Source organism: Colias eurytheme, chromosome 27 (genome assembly GCF_061535395.1).
Source record: "Colias eurytheme isolate Ceu_HAF_F1 chromosome 27, ilColEury1 Martin Lab GWU primary, whole genome shotgun sequence".
In the NCBI taxonomy this organism is placed as follows: Eukaryota; Metazoa; Arthropoda; class Insecta; order Lepidoptera; family Pieridae; genus Colias; species Colias eurytheme.
Genome location: NC_143006.1, coordinates 940558 through 962271, shown reverse-complemented (window position 1 = coordinate 962271; position 21714 = coordinate 940558). Strand labels below are relative to the sequence as shown.

General features: G+C 33.5%; 4 protein-coding genes across 4 annotated transcripts in view; 1 reads left to right on the top strand and 3 right to left on the bottom strand.

The window, feature by feature from the left end:
- LOC149896735 (uncharacterized) overlaps positions 1–13571 on the top strand; it is a 31106-nt gene extending 17535 nt beyond the window's left edge. The window contains exons 3-7 of the mRNA XM_090117168.1: positions 5494–5614; positions 6784–6938; positions 11509–11644; positions 12245–12337; positions 12986–13571. Of these exons, the coding sequence (XP_089973294.1) occupies positions 5494–5614; positions 6784–6938; positions 11509–11644; positions 12245–12337; positions 12986–13101 (621 nt within the window). The 3' untranslated portion in view covers positions 13102–13571. The remainder of the gene's footprint in view (positions 1–5493; positions 5615–6783; positions 6939–11508; positions 11645–12244; positions 12338–12985) is intronic.
- Positions 7520–8872, bottom strand: LOC149896737 (ommochrome-binding protein-like). Its single transcript, XM_090117230.1, has one exon. It carries the CDS (start codon positions 8610–8612, stop codon positions 7692–7694), a length of 921 nt encoding a protein of 306 aa, XP_089973356.1. The 5' UTR covers positions 8613–8872; the 3' UTR covers positions 7520–7691.
- On the bottom strand, positions 9067–10273 carry LOC149896736 (ommochrome-binding protein-like). Its single transcript, XM_090117297.1, has 2 exons — positions 10264–10273; positions 9067–9933 (listed from the first exon to the last, which is right to left on the bottom strand). Exon 2 carries the CDS (start codon positions 9929–9931, stop codon positions 9095–9097), a length of 837 nt encoding a protein of 278 aa, XP_089973423.1. The 5' UTR covers positions 9932–9933; positions 10264–10273; the 3' UTR covers positions 9067–9094.
- A 3164-nt stretch (positions 13572–16735) lies between the features above and the next one.
- Positions 16736–21714, bottom strand: part of LOC149896731 (uncharacterized) — a 31263-nt gene continuing 26284 nt past the window's right edge. The window contains exon 13 of the mRNA XM_090117057.1: positions 16736–16808. Coding sequence (XP_089973183.1) covers positions 16736–16808 — 73 coding nt within the window. The remainder of the gene's footprint in view (positions 16809–21714) is intronic.

The following is a 21714-nucleotide window of genomic DNA, read 5'->3' as shown; positions in this document are numbered from 1 at the left end:
AAGCATGTTAATGGTACGTGGCCCGCGTCACTTGACCCCCCGCGAGTTCCCCTCCTTTGCTATGCGAAAATACATTCGTCGCCCTGCTGTAGGAAAAATTGTAATACTGTGGCCTGGGCGTTATACACGCCCAGGGAGTTCCTGAGTGCCGATAGATGTCCGTCTATCGGCATTTATAACAATCTTATATTAATATCACCATCTTGAGGAAAAGCTTCTAATGTCGATTTAAAACTGCATACATACGAATTAACCTGATGAAACATGTTCTAAAATTGTGAAATGAGTTCAGTTTTAAATTCGAGAAATATTGATAATTCTTGTATTCGACTATTCGTTGTAGTCGAATACAAAATATATTTAAAGAAACTTAGGTTGGCCTTCAGGCAAAAGGGATCCTATCAAATGGTAAACTTGACCTTGTATCTTAAAAGTAAGCATGAAAGGACCTTCTGATAATTGTTGAGCACCAAAGGATCATTTGAAACGCACTACTATAAGAGCGAATATTGTCTAAGAACTGTTTAGATTGCACGTCATGTTCCTCTAAAAGTAGTGATTTCAAAGGTTCCGGTGTATCTTCAAACGAAAGCCGACTCCTTACTCCACTTTAAAGCATTACAAAAATAACATACTACGTTAATATCGCCTATACAGAAGATGATCTGTAATCAATTGTGAGGTTATAAGAAAACCCACTTTTATATTTGTCGGACCCCACCACCGAATTCGTAGATTGATCTTCTATGTTTACCTCTAAGTCATTAAGACTATGCGAAATCTGTCTGCAGTAAGAGGGGCCTCTCGCTATTCGTCCGTTTCCAGAGACCGAATAGTTTCAATTCTTAATCTTTCATTAAACAAACTTAATAATCGTTTTTGTCTCAATTAATTGTAATATTCGCGTCCCTACTCTAGTCATTGCTTATGCTCATGTTCATCTTCAAGAGATCGAATAATATTATGGTGCACCCTATCATTTGTCAAACGGTCTTCATATTGAGTAAAAGTTTCAGATTCTCGAGATAAAATGTGACGGCCGTGATCAGCTGTGAGACGTTATACCCTCTCAGTGAAGGTTTCGGTCTCACGGGATAGTACATGCCGTTCGCGGTCAGCTGTGAGCCGCAATTCTCGTTGTGAAGCGGTTTCAGGTTCTCGGCATAACACGTGTTGTTTTCGGCCTAGAGTATACCTCTAACGATTCTTGAGAACTCTTATTTCTCATTTTCTTAGCTTTGCTCGAATTTCGAGATAAAGATTTTTTAGGTGGCACTGATGCATGAAAATAAAAATTGAGTTAAAACGGACTGAGAGTGTTATAGACAAATATAATCAGAAAGCTTCGAACTCCTAAGCTATCGGAAGTTACACGTGTTATTGTGAGTCAACCATAAAAGATAGACATTTATGATGTCGGGAGATATTTTTTATATAATAAGGAGAACATTTCTTTCATACATGATTTCTGTGTAGCTTTAACCATTAAGGTTGCACACGCGACGAAAGCTTAAAAATGGAGTTACTGCTCTGCTCAGGAATATGAAAAATAATTGTACCAAGTTTCGTTTAAATCCGTCGAGTAGTTTTTGTTTCTATACCGGTTATACGGACACAAATTTTACTGTTTGCTTCTTTGGCATCAGTGTCGATCCCTAATCACCCCGTGATAGTTATTTAGGAAATATATTTCATGTACAGATTTAATATACCTAAGTATACATAATATATTTAGATTCCAATTTCCATGTAACGTTAAATTCGACTATACAATAACTAACAGACAACGCAGGTTACTCTCGTTTCCGTAAGTTGAGGCGGCTACATATTCGGTCCTCATAACATCACTTTTAATGAACGAAACGACAGCGCGGTTTAATTCGATGCCAACACCATCAGAAAAAAGGAAATATTTTTAATTGTGAAAAAATATTATGATTTACACTATTTTAATATAAAATATATGGCTGTGAGTGTGTAAAAATAAATCCAGCTAGTTTCACATCACACTTATGTTTATAATTAGCTATACGACATGAAAATATACATATTAATTACCAAGCAATAATCATACAGGTAAATACTGAACAAAAGTATTAACAGTCAAAGTTTATTTTTACTAACATTTAACAACACCCATGTAAATGATGAAGAAATGATAATTATCAACGAACTAACCTTTTCTATAATACTTAACACAGCACATTTTTTAAATTATCTTGCTCAACTCTGCTCAAAAATTTGAGGGTTTTGTTGGAACTGTAATGTGTCAAAACTATGATATATCTAAACTACGATACAACTTGCATGCGGAAATGCTCATTACAATCAGTGAATTTAAAGAATAACTAACAACAACTATTCAATTTTATTGAGCTGATGAATATCTTTTGCCTGGAAGAGATCACCGCCGCCTAATAAATATACTGTGTTTTCTTATAAAATCGTAACATAATTTCTTTTATCTACTAAATTTTAATAAATAAGTTCTTTTTGTTATTTTTATCTAAAAATGATCTTGAGCTTATATTAGGCAAAAGTATACATTAACTTTTTATAATTTCAGGACCGCACCTTAAATGGGGTGCTCGGAAAATATGCCTACGGATTATTAATAGAGAAATGATACCTACACAACAAAGTTATGTTGGTTCCATTTTATTTATAAAATATAATGAAAATTGGCAAATATAAAACATATTATGTAAAATGATTAAAAATAAATAAATGAAGCAACTACGATTCAAAGAAAACATCTTTTTCAGTGTGAAAATGCTCTAAGCAATCCTGGATGATGAGTAGGTATAATATCATGTACTCTCATCCCAGTACGGTCGGTACCTCGATAGCCATAACGATAAATATTATAATCAGATAACAGCAAAGTCAGAATAAAAATCATAACTTGTACAGTTGTGAGTGCAAAATTTATGTTTCATTTGGCAATAACATTTTTTTCGGTACTAAAACGTAGTAGTTTGATAGTTGGCTGCCCCTCCTCTCCTTCCTGAAAAATATCCTCCAAAATTACCCGAGATACTTCCAATGATTGAACCATACGTTGGACATTAACTTCAGTCAAAAATTGACGAAGCGGATGATTACTAATTTCCACTTAATCCTTGCTGCCACTATCTTCATCATCAAATCATCAATTTTCAAGTGGTGTTGTAAAATTGTCAGCAGAAATAGTCTTCCAAAGGCGATATAATTTTATGAACATTGAATCTGTAAATAAAAAATCAAACGTTAATAATTGTAAATCAATAAAAAAAGCTACTTACAAATAAAATTTTATCAACAAACTACTGTTCCCAACGCACCTCAAAATCTTGTAAAAGTCAAAAAGAATTCATCATTTTATTATTTCATTCTAAAAGTGTAATATAAAACCATTATAAAACCAATAAAAAACATGAATTGCTATCATTATAAAAAAAAAAATACCTATAAAAGTAACAACTTACCTTTTGTGGGAACGCATGGTGAAAATTCACAAAACACGAAGATTGAATTTGATATTTTTGGTTTTATGACATTTATTTTAATTTTATTTATTTATTTATTTATTTATTCAAATGCTTTATAAATATAAATTTATAAATAATAAATTTATAAAGAATAGAAACATTCGATCACGAAATTATGTGGGTTCGAGTCCCGCCTCGTGATCGAATTTTTTCTATTCTTTATAAATTTATAAAACACGAAGATTAAAAATGTAACCAATGAACACAATCAATATTAGATTAATTGTAATGGTGTCTAGTTTGACTTAAAATAATAAACATCTACCCTCACTTTTAAAAATGTAGTATATTCACACGAAATATAAGCGCACCTTATAGGGAAGGGAAGATATGGGTTAAAGAGTTAAATAAATAACATGATTATATTTAAATTATTAATTTTCAACAGTTGTTCAGTAGTGATAACATGTAAATTGATTTGATTTTTACGAAATCTCATAGATGGCGCTGTTTCAAATTTGTCTTTATACTACTAAATTCATTAAACTGTTTCTCTGCCCAAATTACGTAAATGACATAGTTTTTATTTTGTAAAGCTAGATAATAGCATGGCTTACTCGAAACCAACATTTAAACATGAGTCTTTAGATTGCACGCTGTCGTAGTACACGGAATATGTAAGAAAAATAAAGGTTCACAGCTCCTCCCGCGAAGGTGATATCATGATAATATGTTTAAACTATCCTCACCCGACCTCTTAGGAATATTCATGCAAAATTTGAAGTAAATCTATGCAGTACTTTCTGAGATTAGCCCGGAAATACATACAGACAAACAGACAAACAGACAAACCGACAAACAGACAAAAATTCTAAAAACTATATTTTTGGCTTCTATATCGATTATAGATCATGGATCAAGTATTCTTTTAAAAAAATATTCAATGTACAGTTTTGACTTTCCTACGATTTTATTATATGTATAGATAACGTATCATACTTCGTTATTAATATTATAAAAAAAACTAGCGGTCCGCCCCGGCTTCGCCCGTGGTACATATGAAAAATAGATGTTGGCCGATTCTCAGACTTACCCGATATGCACAGAAAATTTCATGAGAATCGGTCCACCCGTTTCGGAGGAGTATGCAGACTAACATTGTGACACGAGAATTTTATATATAAGAAGAAGATATCATTCATTTTTTCAATTCTTATTTAAAACAGAACAAATGTAGTTGAATCGTCCAAATTGTTGGTTTCAATAAAAAAGACAAAAAAGTAGGTATTTTTTTATTTTTGCAAAATCGTAAAATGGCGCCATGTAAGCCCAACATAAAACAATTAATGGTTCTTTCTGTTGTAACAATGCATGTTTGATGGCCATAGTTTGTATTCAGTTCTCAGAGGAAAAAATAATTCCTTCATCGGGCTGTTTTCTCTTGTTTCCCGACTTTGCTAAAAAAAGGGTTATGTTATTCGTAAAAGGGCTTGATGATTATTTTTATTTCAAGTGATAATGATAGTGTTTATTTTTCTAATGACGGACTTTGAAAGTTAAATTGTATGTTTTTTGTTTTAAAATGTCGTTAATTTCTAGATGTTTTTCATAAAAATAAATAAAATAAGACAATATCAATTATTTCAAATCTATGATAAAATATAAAAATTAATAACTACTAACTAGGCAACTAAAAATTAATAACCTAATGATTTTAATCTAATATAGGTACATTTTTTATTTATTAATTAAAATAAATGTTAATCTAATATTAGGTATGAAGAGAAAAAATTAGCTTGTTTGTTTGTATTTAAATCAAAAACCACAACGACCGATTTTAAAAATTCTTTACGTCTTGACCGGTTAAGTCTAGTAGGTAAGTATTTAATTTTATCCCAGCTTCGCTCGTATTTACGCGTGAATGAAATCCTTTTATTTAAGAAAATGTTTCAGGCGAAGTATTCAGGTATTGTTTTGAACTGTTTATAAATAAATACTAAAATATTATTATTTAATTTTCCAGGTACTCAGCATAACATTACTAGCATCTTTGGCACATTGTGAGCCGCCAGTCAACTACTACAATGGAGGTTACAATAATGGATTAAATCGACCGAATAATAATTATTTACCGCCAAATTCAGGTAATTTTTTTTTAATTTACTTACGCGGTAAAATTAAATTATTTTTCATGATTTTTTCTGTAATTACTTTTAATGTGTGATAGTAAATAGGCAATTGCATTTATAATTATAACTCCATGAATGCAAAGTAAATCATCATGAAATGTGAAAATTTTTCTGTATATATTTTAGTTTCGTAATTTTCGAGTAACATTTTTTTATTCGTTTATTAGCTTCAATACCACAGTCTACAATAATAAAAGTAGCTTAGCTTATGTACGGGTACAAGATCTTTTGCAATTTAAGGAATAGGAAACTACGTACACTTCTGCTATAGTAAAAAACTAGCTTTCCGCCCGCGGCTTCGCCCGCGTTTTCAGAGAAAACCCCGCATAGTTCCCTTTCCCGTGGGATTTCCGGGATAAAACCTATCCTATCTCTCAAGTTGGATCGAATGGTGTACGAATTTTATTATAATCGGTTAAGTGGTTTAGGAGTCCATTGAGGACAAACATTGTGACACGAGATTTATATATAAGAAATAACTGAAAGAGCATTTAAAATTTTTCTACGTGGAAAATTAAATTTAAATGTAAAAAAGTGTATTATGATGCAAAACGTAGTTATCTTTATGAAACACTAGCTGTGCCCGCATGGGTCCGCTTGCGTAAATGAAATTGGGTAAAAGGAAGTAGGTACCTACAGTTCATGGCGGTCGTAATCATGCTAATTACGAACTTTAATTCACTTCATTGTGAATTTTATTTTATGTACTTAATAATGACCTGGTAGTGGTATCATATTGTATTTAATCAATAAGTTTTACCCGCAGCTTCATCTGAGGCTTCATCCGCTATGCCTAAAATTTTGCAAATATTTTTTACCAAAAAAAAAATATTTCTAATTCACTTTTGACAATAATATACTTAATTAATAAACAAAATACCGTTTAGTCAAAGTCGCTTTCCGGGTGTCTTGCTTGTACGCTTAGATCTTTAAAATTACGCAAAACATTTTGATGATTTTTTTTACTTATATTTTTTGACATTTAGATAGATTGATTCAAGAGGAAGGTATATAATTTGTTAGGTTTTAGACAAAGCGAGTGAAGCCGCGGGCGGAAAGCTAGTAATTCATAAGCAAAACATCGTTTATTCAAAAACTATACATATTCTTATATATGTTTTCAGGTTATACACCACCTAATACCTATCTACCTCCACACACAGGGTCTTACCAAGGCTCAGAATATAATGGTCTAAACCATAATCAAGGTTATGACAATGGTCACGGTCAGAATCACGGTCACGGTCACGGTCATGGGCATGGTGATGACAATGAAGTGGTATGTAATTTTTTATATATTTTAATATATAAATTATAGATATTTCGGGAATTTCATAGGTAAGTCTATGTTCTGCCGAATTTACACTAGATTATAGTGTAAAATTGGTAGATTCTTGATATGTGTAAGCCATGAAATGGCTAAACAACAGTTTTTGTGGAGTTTAGAAATACATGTTGATATTCCTACTTTACCCATGCTATAAAACTGGGAGTTTATTAATTAGGTATTTCATTAAAAATCGTTTGACTGACAAAATAATATAATCCATACTAATATCACTAATATGCGAAAGTAACTCTGTCTGTATGTCTGTTACTCAATCACGCCTAAACTACTGAACCAATTTGCATGAAATTTGGTATGGAGATATTTTGATACCCGAGAAAGGACATAGGCTACCTTTTATTGCGAAATAATAATATGTACCACGGGCGAAGCCGGGGCGGACCTCTAGTCTGACATAAATATATAGAATCAGCACGCACATACCTTATATTATCCAAAATACGTTTTTAAAAAACCTGATATACATACCTTAAAATATTTACAATTATTACATTGATGAATATTTTCTATGAAGCCATATACGTAACTTTATAATTGACCTTTCAATTTAAATTCAATAAATAATAGTGTTATTTACATTCTTGTAATATTTTATACAATAATATGTTATCACAATCCTTATCAAAATATGTTTATTACATCACCAATAAATAAAATAAATACAAAATTAAAGCTTATTTACAATCATTCAACAGAATTCCTCTTAACATTGTAAACGAAGTAAGAATTTATCGGAATTAATCTATAAATATTATCATCAGTTGCATAGAAAATATCACCATAGTCACCAAAAATTATACTCCTAGGAAAGAACGATAAATTTGCTACTTTGTTCGCTGTACCGTTCCTACAATCGATTTCAAACAGGCCATTATCAGTGACACCGAAAGTTTTCATTTCATCACTTAGAAAATGATAAACGACATTCAAATCTTTGTTTTTAACAACTTCAACACCGTCCACTGCACAAAAAACACCGCACATGGTCACAAAATGTATATTTCTTTTGAAATCCACGTCAAATTCCATGACTGTCTTCATGTTTCCAACTTTGACTGCCCGAGTTCCCAGATTGAAGATTTTGTAAATCATATGGTTGTTCGCATCGATTATATACATTGCATTGTTGCGGATGACAATTTTGAATATGTTCATATTGTAAAGACCTATATTAGTAGCCACATTGGAAACAGGATCGTACTTGTATAGACCATTATCAGATCCGAAATAAACATCTCCTGTATCTTGGTCCACTGCAGTTGCCTTATTCTTTGTTATTCCGTTGATTTTCTTGGCATTTTTTGTTATTACATTTATGTAGGCTCGACCAGAATTCTGCAAAACATCGTCCATGTACATGAAGTAAAGATTTCTCGTTGACGAATCGTAGGCTAGCTCTTTTGGGTCTTTGAATTGGTCAGTTAGAAGTTCCTGTTTGTATAGACGGCCGCCGATTTTCTGTATTGGGGAGTCTGTCAAGTACACAGTTACTTTTGCCTCCACACTTAGGATCGTCACTAGACTTATTATAAGGTACATTATGATTCGTGCACTATACGTCACTATGTGAATCGCACTGAGCCCAATTGAGAATGTTTTCATCATTTATCTGGTTGAGGTTAAACTAATTTACGTTTGCTGCTGGTTTATTGTGTTGGTCGACTTTGATCTCTATAGCCTTGGGTTAGAATAACGTTTTGATTCAATTGACTCGATCCTGGTTTGAGTGAACAAGTATGAAAATTGTCATAATCGTCCGGAGGTCATTTGGGACAGCTCATCTCTTACTAATGCGTTTAATTATGTTCGTTGTACTGGAGCAAATTGCTTAAAATTTTTGTATAACAGGTCACAACAATTGTAGATTATTTTTCCTGCATTAAAATGTTATCCATTAATTCATTAAAATAAAAATAATAACTTAGCATAATTACTACATTCTGTATTCAAAATTGAGCATAATTTTTAAACTAATTTCGATTATTAATCGAGTTAGATATAAACGCGTAACTTTTTAAATAGGGAAATAAAACTGAACACATAAAATCAATTTATATATTTACAATCACAGCTTACAGTAACAACCCTTAATTCGAACAATTGTTATTTTTATTAGGTTTCAGTCTAACCAGACTCGTAGCATCAGAGTAAATCATATGATTTTCATTATCAAACGCAAGGCCGAACGCATCATCAACTGTCAACACTTTATCTAAACTGACTACTTCTTTATTAACTTTAAAAACACCATCCATCATACAAACATATGCATTACCATTTATATCTGTTGTCAAACCACGCACACTATCACTTTGAGTCTCTTTGTATAAAACTGCGTCTTTCGTACCTTTCTTCTGACCGTATAAACCAGTAGCATTTGTATAGAATAGAATATCTTCATTATCAATTACGAAATGATCAACTTTAGTGTCTTCTAAATCCTTAAACCTCGTAGAAGTACCATCTATGAGCGTGTAAAGGAACTGTCTGGGAAAGTCTGAATAGTACAAAATGTCTTTGAAGTATAGAGTCCATATATTGGCGTCAGCTTCTCCAACGAATTCTGCTTTCTTCGACATGTGATTATATTTGTATATACCTTCACTACCACCTATATAAACTTCATGGTTCTTCTGATCTACTGTTTGTGCGAAGCCGTTATACACACCTGCTACTTCACCAAATTCTTTAGTATTTAGATTGATAAATGCTGTTTTGAATACATCGTCTTCTTTGTTAATACTATAGCTGAAGTATAGGGTATTAGTGCTGTAATCTACAGTCATTAAGTATGGTCTATCGATGTCTGTTTTAAGGACTTCCTTTTCGTGGTATAAATCGTTAACAGTAACGCCATCACATTTTTCTTTCACCACTGCTGCTTGAATGAGAAAAGAACTTGAAAGAAGGAGTAGTAGATGCATTTCTGAAAAGTAAATTATGGATTAAAGTTTTGAATTACTTAGGCTCAGGTTCGGCTTAGATCAAGTGAAGTACTTAGGCTACAAAATTGAGAAAATAAATAAATAAGGGTGCAAACTTTGCTTAAGAATCTTTAGGAAATTATTGAGGCTAGATTTATTAAAGGAGATTTGAGGACTTATAATTAGACGTTATATTCTATCTGTAAATGAAAAATTTCGCACTAATAAATTATCTTATTTTTGCCTTAAATTATGTGGTAATTTAATTTATTTTTCCAAACGTTCAAGGTTAATTTACTTGTTACATAAAATATAACAAATAAATCACTTACCCGTTAAGTATTGCGGTCAAATTATTACTAAATAGATAAATGAATTTCATATAATTCAACGTATAGAACAACAAAATGCATAGAGTCGTTGTTCTCAAAGTATTTACATTTATCGATTTGACCAAGCTTCCATTAGAAATACTATTTTATAACTGTTAAACAAAATTAACTAATACATAATGAAGAAAGTAGTTCAATTAATTTTTTGTTCATTCATTAGATACTATAAAGCGGAAGGCCCGCGTTCGAATCACAATACAATTCTTCTATTCATTCGCAATTATAAAAATTACACATTTTTTTAGTCACAAACATCGGCTCTATGTATTCGCTTCCTCGATACGTAAACCAAAGGTTATCTTTTAGCAATGTGATATAGATATTAAGTATAATTAGTTATGTTCTTATATTGTTGACAATTGTTTTGTGGCATGTCTAAGAATTTAATTTTCAAGGTCGGGGGTTCAAAGCCAGTGTTGATCATTCATTATCTACATATATTCATTTGTTAAAGGTTTAGAAATATTTTAAGCTAAAAACTCAAAAAATAAAGTGCATGTCACTCAGAATCAGGAATAGTGTAGTTTTAGCTGTAGCGCCTCTACCAATGATTAATGTAACTACATATTTTACGATATCTATACAAATATTATAAAGAGGAAAGGTTTGATTTTTTGTTTGTTTGTTTGTTTGTATGAATTGAATAGGCTCCGAAACTACTTGGCAGATTTGAAAAATTCTTTCACTGTTGGAAAGCTACATCATTTCTGAGTGACATAGGCTAGGTTTTATCCCGGAAATCCCACGGGAACGGGAACTATGCGGGTTTTTTTTTGAAAACGCGGGCGAAGCCGCAGGCGGAAAGCTAGTGATCAAATAATTTTGATCATTTCATGAAAAAACCGCGCGTTTAGTTGGCCATATCGTGAAACGATTTCTTATCATTGATCTGCTCAAGCCACATCATGATGTGGCCAAACTAAATTGGCCATTTCACGAAATGCGACCATTTCGTGAAATGGCCAATCATATCATGAAATGAGCAAATTTACAATATGGCCACGACATACATATAGCCTATAGCATTCCTTGATAAATGGGCTATCTAACACCGAAAGAATTTTTCAAATCGGACCAGTAGTTCCTGAGATAAGCGCGTTCAAACAAACAAACTCTTCAGCTTTATAATATTAGTAGATTATATTAATATTCCTACATTACTTAATTTAAAATATATTATTTCAGCCAAAAGCCTACGAATTCGGTTATTCAGTGAAAGACGCGAAATCAGGCAACGACTACGACAGACGAGAGATGTCCGACGGTAATGTAGTGCGGGGTGAATACAGGGTGGTCCTACCCGATGGAAGGACTCAGATTGGTGAGTTTTGGGATAGTGATAGATTGGTAGGTCGAGTTTAATGTATGTAGATTGTGATATAAATTTTTAATTTACCAAATTATTGTCAATTCTAATAACTACCTACGTAATCTCCGCTATGTTGAAGTAAAATTATACTTGCCTAGCCTTCGTAATAATAGTACGATTTACTATGCTTGTATATATCAATTGTTTTTATTTATCCATATCAGAAAAAAATGAAGGAACCCTATCCATTAAGCGAAATGCTGTCTAAGACCCTATCGGATCCTAAATCCTAATACACCTCAAACGAATCCTAAAATAATATTTTCCATAGAATGATTTACTACTATTAAAATGGTAATTTTCAATTACCGCATTAAACATTCATAAGTTTTCAAAAATAAAGGAGATGGGTTCGAATTTCGTGTCATGATCATGCCATGATTTTATTTTTTCTCTTCTTTACAAAAATTCATTCTATTTAAAACAATTTAAACAATTTAAACAATCTTAATTGTTTAAATTGTTGTTTTTAAATTGTTAATTAAACAATTTAAATAATTAATTTTAAAAATTTTAAATTCCTCATATTATTATTTATTTATTATTCCACAGTATCCTACCACGCCGACTGGCAAACGGGTTACCACGCTGACGTGAGGTATGAAGGAGAAGCGCAGTATCCTGAAACTAACACTAATGTTTTGGGTAAGTTACAATTTATTAATAATTAATTACATATTATTTTTGCAGATTTTTGACGTGACAACGTCTTATAATTCGATAGAGCACGCACGCACGAAAAAACATGACTCATGCGGCGTTACCTCGCTCTGAGGCGTTCCATGTAAGGCTTGAAGTGCGAGCGAGAGCGCGGAACGAGCGACAAAGAAGCACAATCGGACGTTGTCACGTTCAACTATCGTCAGTAAACCGACTTTACAGACAACCAATTTTTTTGAGTAAAATTTCAGAATCGCGTCATGGCAATACCGTCACGTTTTGGAATAAGGCGACGATTTTGGTATCTTTGAATCTTGCCAAAGAAGTTTCACTTCTGGCGCGTGTGCTCGGCACACACGCTTTTTTAAAAAAATAATTATGATGTACTAGCTGTGCCCCGCGGTTTTGACCGCATTGCACCGCTCCTGTTGATCTTAGCGTGATGATATAAAGCCTAAATTTCTGGATAAATGGACTATCTAATACCGAAAGAATTTTTCAAATCGGACCAGTAGTTCCTGAGATTAGCTCGTTCAAACAAACAAACTCTTCAGCTTTTATTAGTATAGACTATAGATGATTATAGATATTAACTATGGGTCAGTTAAAATCTAATTTTCTTATTTCTCTCAGGATCAGGATCCGGTTATAACTACAATGCACCGGAATTCGGCGGTTCGTTGACCGGTTTCCATGGCAACGGGCAACAGTTGCCCAAACCCTCGTATGGGCCTCCCGCTTTTCATTGATTTTTATAATAATGTCAAAAGAATTGCTTAATTTGTGTGTAAATTATAGATATAAAATTTCTTGTCTCAATTTTTTAAATTTTAAGTTTAGTTAAAATTGAGTGTTTCACATAAAAAACAGGATATATTTTATCTTTCAGAACACTATTACTATTATGTAAACATTTGTAACGAATTGTAACGAATTTAAAAAGTTCATTCAGAAATAGTATTTTTTTTAATTCATTTAAAAGCTATGAAAATATATGAAAACTGTAACTATGTACTGTAATTTTTTGACTAAACGTATGTACCTACCATTGTGAAATAGATACATATTATGTACCTACCTATTTGTTTTGTTTTAAAAATACATATGTATTTATAAGCATTTCTATTGACAATAACACCGAGAAGTATTAAACCGTAGTTGGTAAGATTTTTGTACAAACTTAGCTATATTTTTGTATTGAATAAATGACTTTTTTATATGTATTTGTTTTATTTGCCTCTACCTCTTCCTTGGTATAGTTTAAATGAATCGGAATATGTTTTATTTCCGTTATTTTATCGTCATATCTAAGCGTACCTACTAAATGTTAAAAATATGTACTTAATGACGTTTCAATTATTGTGCTTCTAGAAGAAGACTAATTGAATAAATAAATGTTTGAGTTTGAGTTTAAGAACCATCCTCGTACTTCAAGGAATATAATAAAAAAATAATTATCGAAATCGGTTCAGCCGTTCTCGAGTTATGCGCTTACCAACACATTTTGCGATTCATTTTTATATATAAGATTTAAATTATTTTCTGACCTTATCGACTATAGATGAAAATTATTTAAATTAACAAAAATCATATTTTGCAAATTGAAAAATGGAATAATTTTATCAAATTAGTGTGTTGTCATCGGTCCTCAATAAATCTACAAAGTTTGAACGAAATCTGGCCGTTTAGTGGGTCAAAATCGCGCCCAAAGAAGTCGGTTACAAACAAACATACAGGTGAAGCTAATAAAAGGCGTGTAAAATAGGTTTTGTGTACAACGGGTTTACATCAAGTATTGTGTTTGTTAAGGTGTTTGTGTGTAAATTATTGTTGGCTTATAATATTATGTATTTACTATCATTTGACTCAGGACATTGATAACTTTGACGACGCGGTTGGCGCAGTGGTAAAGTAACTGCCTACTGAGCCGACGGTCCCGGGTTCGATCCCCGGTCAGGGCAAATATTTGTGTGATGAACACAATTATTTGCTCTTGGGTCTGGGTGTTATTATCTATATGTATATGTATTTATTAAATATTATATTTATCGTCGCCTAGTACCCACAACACAAGCCTTAATTGAGCTTACTGTGGGACTAGGTCGATTTGTGTAATAATGTCCTATAATATTTATTTATTTATTTATTTATTTATTATTATTATTAACTTTAACTATGCAAAAAATACGCTGTTGCAACTATTTTCGCATTAACTGTAATAGCGGCAGTACACATGGGGCCAAGGCGTTGGGCCAACGTGTTGGGAAAAAATGAAGGATATCAAGATTCCTGTTCACACATTGGCGTACTGATCATTCTGCATTGGCGCTTCAAGGATGGACGTAGTCCGTAGAAGTTCTTGCAGCCGCGGCAATTTATTTATATACAGTGCGTTTAATTATTACGTACATGTGCATCAATAACAATGAATGTACTCTGCCGTCTGCGATGATACCATTTTCCAATCTCTATTGTCCTTTTTTTATAACTGTATAAATAAAACATTATTATGTTTAGATTTTTTCAAATGTTTAAAATGTGTACATTTTACATTTAATTTAATTTTAACTACCTATAAAACGAAACTTTAAAGATTAGATTTTAGATATTATTTTATTAAATGATAATATTATTTATGTAATAAAGCACAATTTGATCAAAATCATGCTCATTGTATATTGTTATTTAATTTTTAAGAACAAGTAACTTTTTAATACTATTTTACTCATTTTATAAATATATTCATTTTTTTATCGCATTGTATGAAAGTTAGATATGAAAAACATCTAGAATAATATAATAAATAGAAAACAGAACATCTAATTTATTGAGTCATATGGTTTTATTTTTGTGTAGTTCATGCCGTGGATTCCAAATTATTCCTTCATGTCGATACAAATCTACGAATTGTAAAACCTCGGCGCCGCCATCGCTATCGGAACATGGTTAAACGTAAATTTCATTGACGCGCAACGATACTGTCTCCGCTGACGAGTAACAACAAACTGAACAAGACACCAACGTGTGAACGCTGTTTGTGGAGCGCGCCAAGATCCTTTGATGTGTGCACAAAAAACCGACAACATTCGGTTGGCCTGCCAATATTGGCGCCAACTAGGCTAATGAAGCCAACATACCGCCAAGTAGCTCTCTACACGTTGGCCCAACCCGTTGGCCCAACACATTGGCCCAATGTGTACTGCCACCATAAAAGTCACCGTTACTGTTATTGTTAAATTTAACATTAACCTTAACTATAACTAAAATATGGTGGAGCAAGCCTTAGTAAATCAGGAAATACTAATACTAATGTTTTTAAGTAACTACCTAAGTGCCATATCACACTAGCGGATTGCGAGCGGTTTCAAAGCGGAGCGGGTGCGCAACGAATACGTTGCGGGCGCGCAACGAACACGCCGCGGTTGCGCAGCGAATTCGTTGCGGACGCGTCATTTTGTATACTCTCGCACAAAAGCCAGCCCTTCCGCCTTGCCTAACTTCCATTCAATATTTCCATCGTTTCTGTAGCACTCAATTTTTTAACCGTACTGTGGAAATGCACTTACTTAACAGTTAACTAAAGATGTAATAACAACTGGAGTTGTTAAAAAAAGGTGCTATAAAATTGAATTACTAGGACTTTTAGAATGTACCATACATTCCAAAAGTATGTAACGACTGACCAGTATAATCTCTCCCATAGCAACGTATGTTATAAAGAGATTTTGTGAACCTAATTATGAGCAAAGTGATAGTGAGTTGCTGGTTGCTTGATAAAATTTTCTATTCACTGCTATTTATCTAATAATAAGATAGCCCTGTTTTAGTTAAGGAGCTTTAACATTTATTTCACTAATGAACTTTCTTAATGAGCAATTAAGTTATCTGATTGCATTTCGACCAAGATTTAATAGATAAAACAATACCCTAAACATTAACATGTTATGAAACTCGTAAAAAATAATGATCTCATAATTATTATACTATCACAAGTTATAAGTAACAACCAGCACGGATTCCATTTTGTTAATGAGTGTACATGACTGCGACGTAAACGTTGCGCATCTGCCACGCGTCCGCAACGAATTCGCTGCGCAACCGCAACGTATTCGTTGCGCACCCGCTCCGCTTTGAAACCGCTCGCAATCCGCTAGTGTGATATGTCACTAAATGTTTACGTTTTCTGATTTCCTCCCATAAGAACTAACCTCGTATTTCATGAATAGGTATTATAAAAAAGATTAAACGAAATCGGTTCAGCCGTTCTCGAGTTTTGTGCTTACCAACACATTTTTTGTTTGCTATTCATTTTTATTATAGATTGTTATAAAACGACAATTAAATAAAACAAATATTACATTATCAATACTTTATTCAATAAGACTATTTGATACAATAACAGTATTTATCCAAATGCGGACTTGTTCCATTTAGACACGCTGGCTCCTTGCCGTACCTGAAAACAAGAATATTAATAATTATAGGTAATTAAAACTGCAAATTTACAAATATATATATAAACATTATTATTTATACACTAGTTACGCCAACGGATCCCCAAGACATTGCTGCGTCGACGTTTCACACGGGAACGTATTGTGCGGACGTAGCAGATTCCATTGGCGCAACGTAATTTTAAGTTTTCATTTTATATTCATTTAGCTTTATAATTATTAATTGTTAAGACTTGCATCGAGCAAGACGTATTGTAATAAGTTTATATTAAAGTATTTCTAAGTGAATTCGTAGTTTTTTTTGGGGCCTCCGGCTGTCTGAAACATAATTGGCGCAGCCGGTAGGATCCTCAAAAATAAGTGGCATAGATAGTGACCTTCGCTATTGCTACGAGGATCCAGAATCTACGGTTTCTGCGGCCTGGAGGCGACATCCGAACATTGATCCCGAAAGAAGCCGAATTATGTTAATGTAAGTACATAGAATAGATCTGTGTTACTTATCCTTTTAGTTTTAATCCTTTTTGATATTTTTTATATTTCCAAAATTTTCCATCCGAGAGAATTATTTTCCCGGGAGCCTGCATCGAGTAGGTTATCTCGTAGGTCGTATCTAGATAATAATCGTAGGAATTTAGGTAGCTTAGAAAGTATTTTTGAAGAGATGGCTGTACATGACCCTGACGTTATATTTAAGGCCTTACGCCCGGTTCCCGAATTCGACGGGAATCCGAATGTTTTAACTAGATTTATAAAAATTTGCGATCTAATAGTTAACCAATATGTTAGTACAGGGCCAGGTAGTGAATTATCAAATTTATGTTTAATAAACGGAATTTTAAATAAAATTACCGGTTCTGCCTCTCGGTTTATGAACTCAAATGGAATTCCCGAAAATTGGGCCGGTATAAGGTCGGCTTTAATTAATAATTTTTCAGACCAAAGAGATGAAATCTCTTTGTACAATGACTTGTCTATGGCTTCACAGGGGTCCTCAACCCCGCAGGAATATTACGAAAGGTGCCAGCAACTTTTTAGTACAATCATGACTTACGTTTCGCTTCACGAAGTGATCGAAAGTACAATCGAAGCGAAACGTACGCTCTATAAAAAAGTAGCCCTTCAGGCTTATGTTCGCGGTTTGAAAGAACCTCTAGGGTCACGAATTCGGTGTATGAGGCCCGAAACGATGGAAAAGGCCCTCGAATACGTGCAAGAGGAACTTAACGCGACATACCTGCAAAATAGAAATAGTATTCAAAAATTAGATAAAAAGCAATTTAATTTAGGGCCCATGCCTTTGGGGCCCCAATTTTCATTCAATAATACACATGTTCCAAGAAATTCCGAACAATTTGCACCGATGCCTAGACCTAGTACGCATCAACCTGTTCAAGGTCGGCCGCAATTTAATAATTTCAATAGGCAGCCGACGCGAACACAACAGATGTTCCGCGCTTTACCACCGAATTATAATCCGCAAAGTAACGTTTTTAGGCTAAAACCAAATTTTAATCAAAATCAAGGTCCGAAACCAATGAGCGGCGTTAGTCATTATGTAACTAAAGAGATTCCATCTTCTCAAATTGCGCATAATTTTAGGAATAGGGAGATGCATATGCATGAATCCCAAATACCTCATGAAAGTTACTACTTTGATAATGATTTTAATAATTATGACAATAACTGTTACTATGACTCTGAACAATACTTTAACGATTATAATGACTATGACTCATCTAACCTTGACTGTAACTATATTGAAGAACAGCATTGCGACTTATCCCAAGTAGTGACACCTGAGTTAGAGCCCTCTAGCGGTGATAATGAAAATTTTACGAAAAAGTGCCTTTTAAAAAAGCCAAGATAGAGCTTAACATTCAAACGCAAAGGCAGCTTCCTTTCATACAAATTTCAGATCCACCTTTAAAATTATTAATAGATACTGGTGCTAATCAGTCGTTTATAAGTCCGGAAGCAGTTCAATTATTTTTTGCACATGTAAAATTAGATTACGATCCCTTTGAGGTAACGAACGTTCACGCGACAACTCGCAATAATTATTCAATAACTATACCGTGCTTTTCAGAATTTAGGGATAGCGAAAATATAAAACTTTTTATATATAAATTTCATGAATTCTTTGATGGGCTTATAGGATTAGATTTGTTAGAATTTTGGGGCGCAAAAATTGATTTGAAGGACAGAGTTTTAATTACGCGTTATGCTCGAAACCCTATCCTCATGTATAACTCGTGTAACATTAATTTTTATGAAGACGTCATACCTGCCGGTTCATCAAAATTGGTTAAAATTCCCATTAATTGCGAAAATGGTGACGTCATCATTTCTGAGCAGGCTGTAGGCAGCTGCGTGATACCCCAATGTTTAACTTCAGTAGTGGAGAATAGAGGTTTCCTGGAAGTGTACAACCCATCTCCGCATGACGTAATTTTTTCATTAGATAGACCAATTAACTGCGAAATTTTTAATGCAGAAGTTTTTAGCAATAATAGAGTTACATCTCGTGCAGATAAAGTTTTATCCAAACTTAGAACCGATCATTTAAATCCGGAAGAACGTATCAATTTAGAGAAATTATGTGCTAGGTACGCGGACGTATTTTACATTGAGGGAGAGCCTCTCACGTTCACTAATAAGATTAAGCATAAAATTAGGACAACGGATGAGGTACCCGTTCACACTCGTAGCTACAGATATCCATTTATTCATAGAGAGGAAGTCAAAAGCCAAATTAAAAATATGTTAGAACAAGGTATCATTAGACCTTCTGCATCTGCATGGAGCTCGCCTATATGGGTGGTCCCAAAAAAAGCAGACGCTTCAGGTAAAACTAAGTGGCGGCTTGTTGTAGACTTCAGAAAGGTTAATGAAAAGACAGTAGATGATAAATATCCCATCCCCAATATAAATGACGTCCTCCATAAGCTAGGAAATTGCCAGTATTTCACCACCTTAGATTTAGCTAGTGGATTCTATCAGGTGGAAATGCACCCTGATGACGTCCACAAGACAGGTTTCAATGTCGAGCATGGGCACTACGAATTTTTACGTATGCCCATGGGCTTAAAAAATTCTCCATCAACTTTTCAAAGAGTGATGGATAATGTTCTCAAAGACCTACAGAACACGATTTGCCTAGTTTATCTCGACGATATCATTGTTTTTAGTACGTCATTGCAAGAGCACATGAATAATTTGGAAAAGGTTTTTGCAAAATTGAGAGAATCAAATTTTAAAATCCAAATGGACAAGTCAGAATTTTTAAAATTAGAGACATCGTATTTAGGCCATGTTATTTCTAAGGACGGAATTAAGCCTAATCCGGACAAAATTTCAGCAATTGAAAAGTATCCTATACCTAAAACGCCTAAGCAAATTAAGCAATTTCTCGGTTTATTAGGCTATTATAGAAAATTTGTACCCGATTTCGCTCGTATCACAAAACCTCTAACGCAGTGTTTGAAAAAAGGCAAGAAGATAATTTTAGATACTGATTACATAAATTGTTTTACGAAATGTAAGTCTCTCTTAACGAATGATCCGATTTTACAGTATCCAGATTTTAGTAAAGATTTCATTTTAACAACGGACGCTTCAAATTTTGCTTTAGGAGCTATTTTATCGCAAGGTCCTATTGGTTCTGATAAGCCTATCTGTTACGCATCTAGAACACTTAATGACAGTGAATTAAATTATAGTACTATAGAAAAAGAGCTTTTAGCTATAGTCTGGGCAACAAAGTACTTTCGCCCTTATTTATTTGGCCGTAAATTCAAAATCGTTACCGATCATAAGCCATTACAGTGGGTTATGAGTATGAAAGAACCGAATGCAAGACTAACGCGGTGGAAACTTAAGCTTAGTGAATATGATTTTTCGGTAATTTATAAAAAAGGAAAAGCTAACACAAACGCAGATGCGTTATCTCGCGTTGAAATTCATAACGAAGAAATTAGTTCCGTATTAGTTAACACACCAGTAGATAATATTTCAATTAGCTCATCCACAGAGACAGTTCATCTTAGTTCACCTAGACGTAATCAGAACGCAATGAGGTCTTCAACCGAAACGGCTTATTCACCATCAGGTGACCATATATCGCTAGGCTCATCCACGGAAACAGCACATACTAGTAGAGAAAATCCTATACTTGAGGTACCAATTACGGACGAACCATTAAATAAATTTCACAGGCAATTATTCATTACGGTAGTAGGCGATATTAAACGTAAGCCTAAAGTAACTAAGCCTTTTGAAAATCACACGCGTATTTCTCTCCAATTACGTCAACCTTACCTTGAGGAAGATATAGTCGATATGATTAAGGAATTTGTTAGTCCAAAAATTAAAACCGCGATGTTAATAGAACCATATGACTGTATGTTCGATATTGTTCCCATTATACAGGAAAAGTTCAAGAGTTCATCATACAAACTTGTGATAGCCAAATCCGAGATAGAAAATGTCAGTGACTACTTAAACCAGCAGGATTTAATTAGAAAGTACCACGACGGTAAAACAAACCACCGGGGGATAAACGAATGTTACTTAGCTCTTTCCAAACGTTATTTTTGGCCTAAAATGAAGGATGAAATTACTAAATTTATTAACGAATGTAGTATATGCGGTCAGGTAAAATATGACAGGAAACCCATTAAACAGCAATTCAAGGTTGTTCCACCAGCTACAAAGCCTTTCGAAATTGTTCACATAGATACTTTTACAGTTGAGACCGAAAAATATCTAACTATTATAGACGTGTTTTCCAAGTACGCGCAAGCTTATTACCTCCGAGATATTACTGCTATAAGTATTGTGCAAGCTCTTTTAACATTTTCAACGCATCACGGTCTGCCTTTAACGATTGTAACTGATAATGGCACG

Excerpts from the sequence above, each read along its gene's own strand:
- LOC149896737 (XM_090117230.1), bottom strand. The coding sequence starts at position 8,612 with ATGATGAAAACATTCTCAATTGGGCTCAGTGCGATTCACATAGTGACG.
- LOC149896736 (XM_090117297.1), bottom strand. The coding sequence starts at position 9,931 with ATGCATCTACTACTCCTTCTTTCAAGTTCTTTTCTCATTCAAGCAGCA.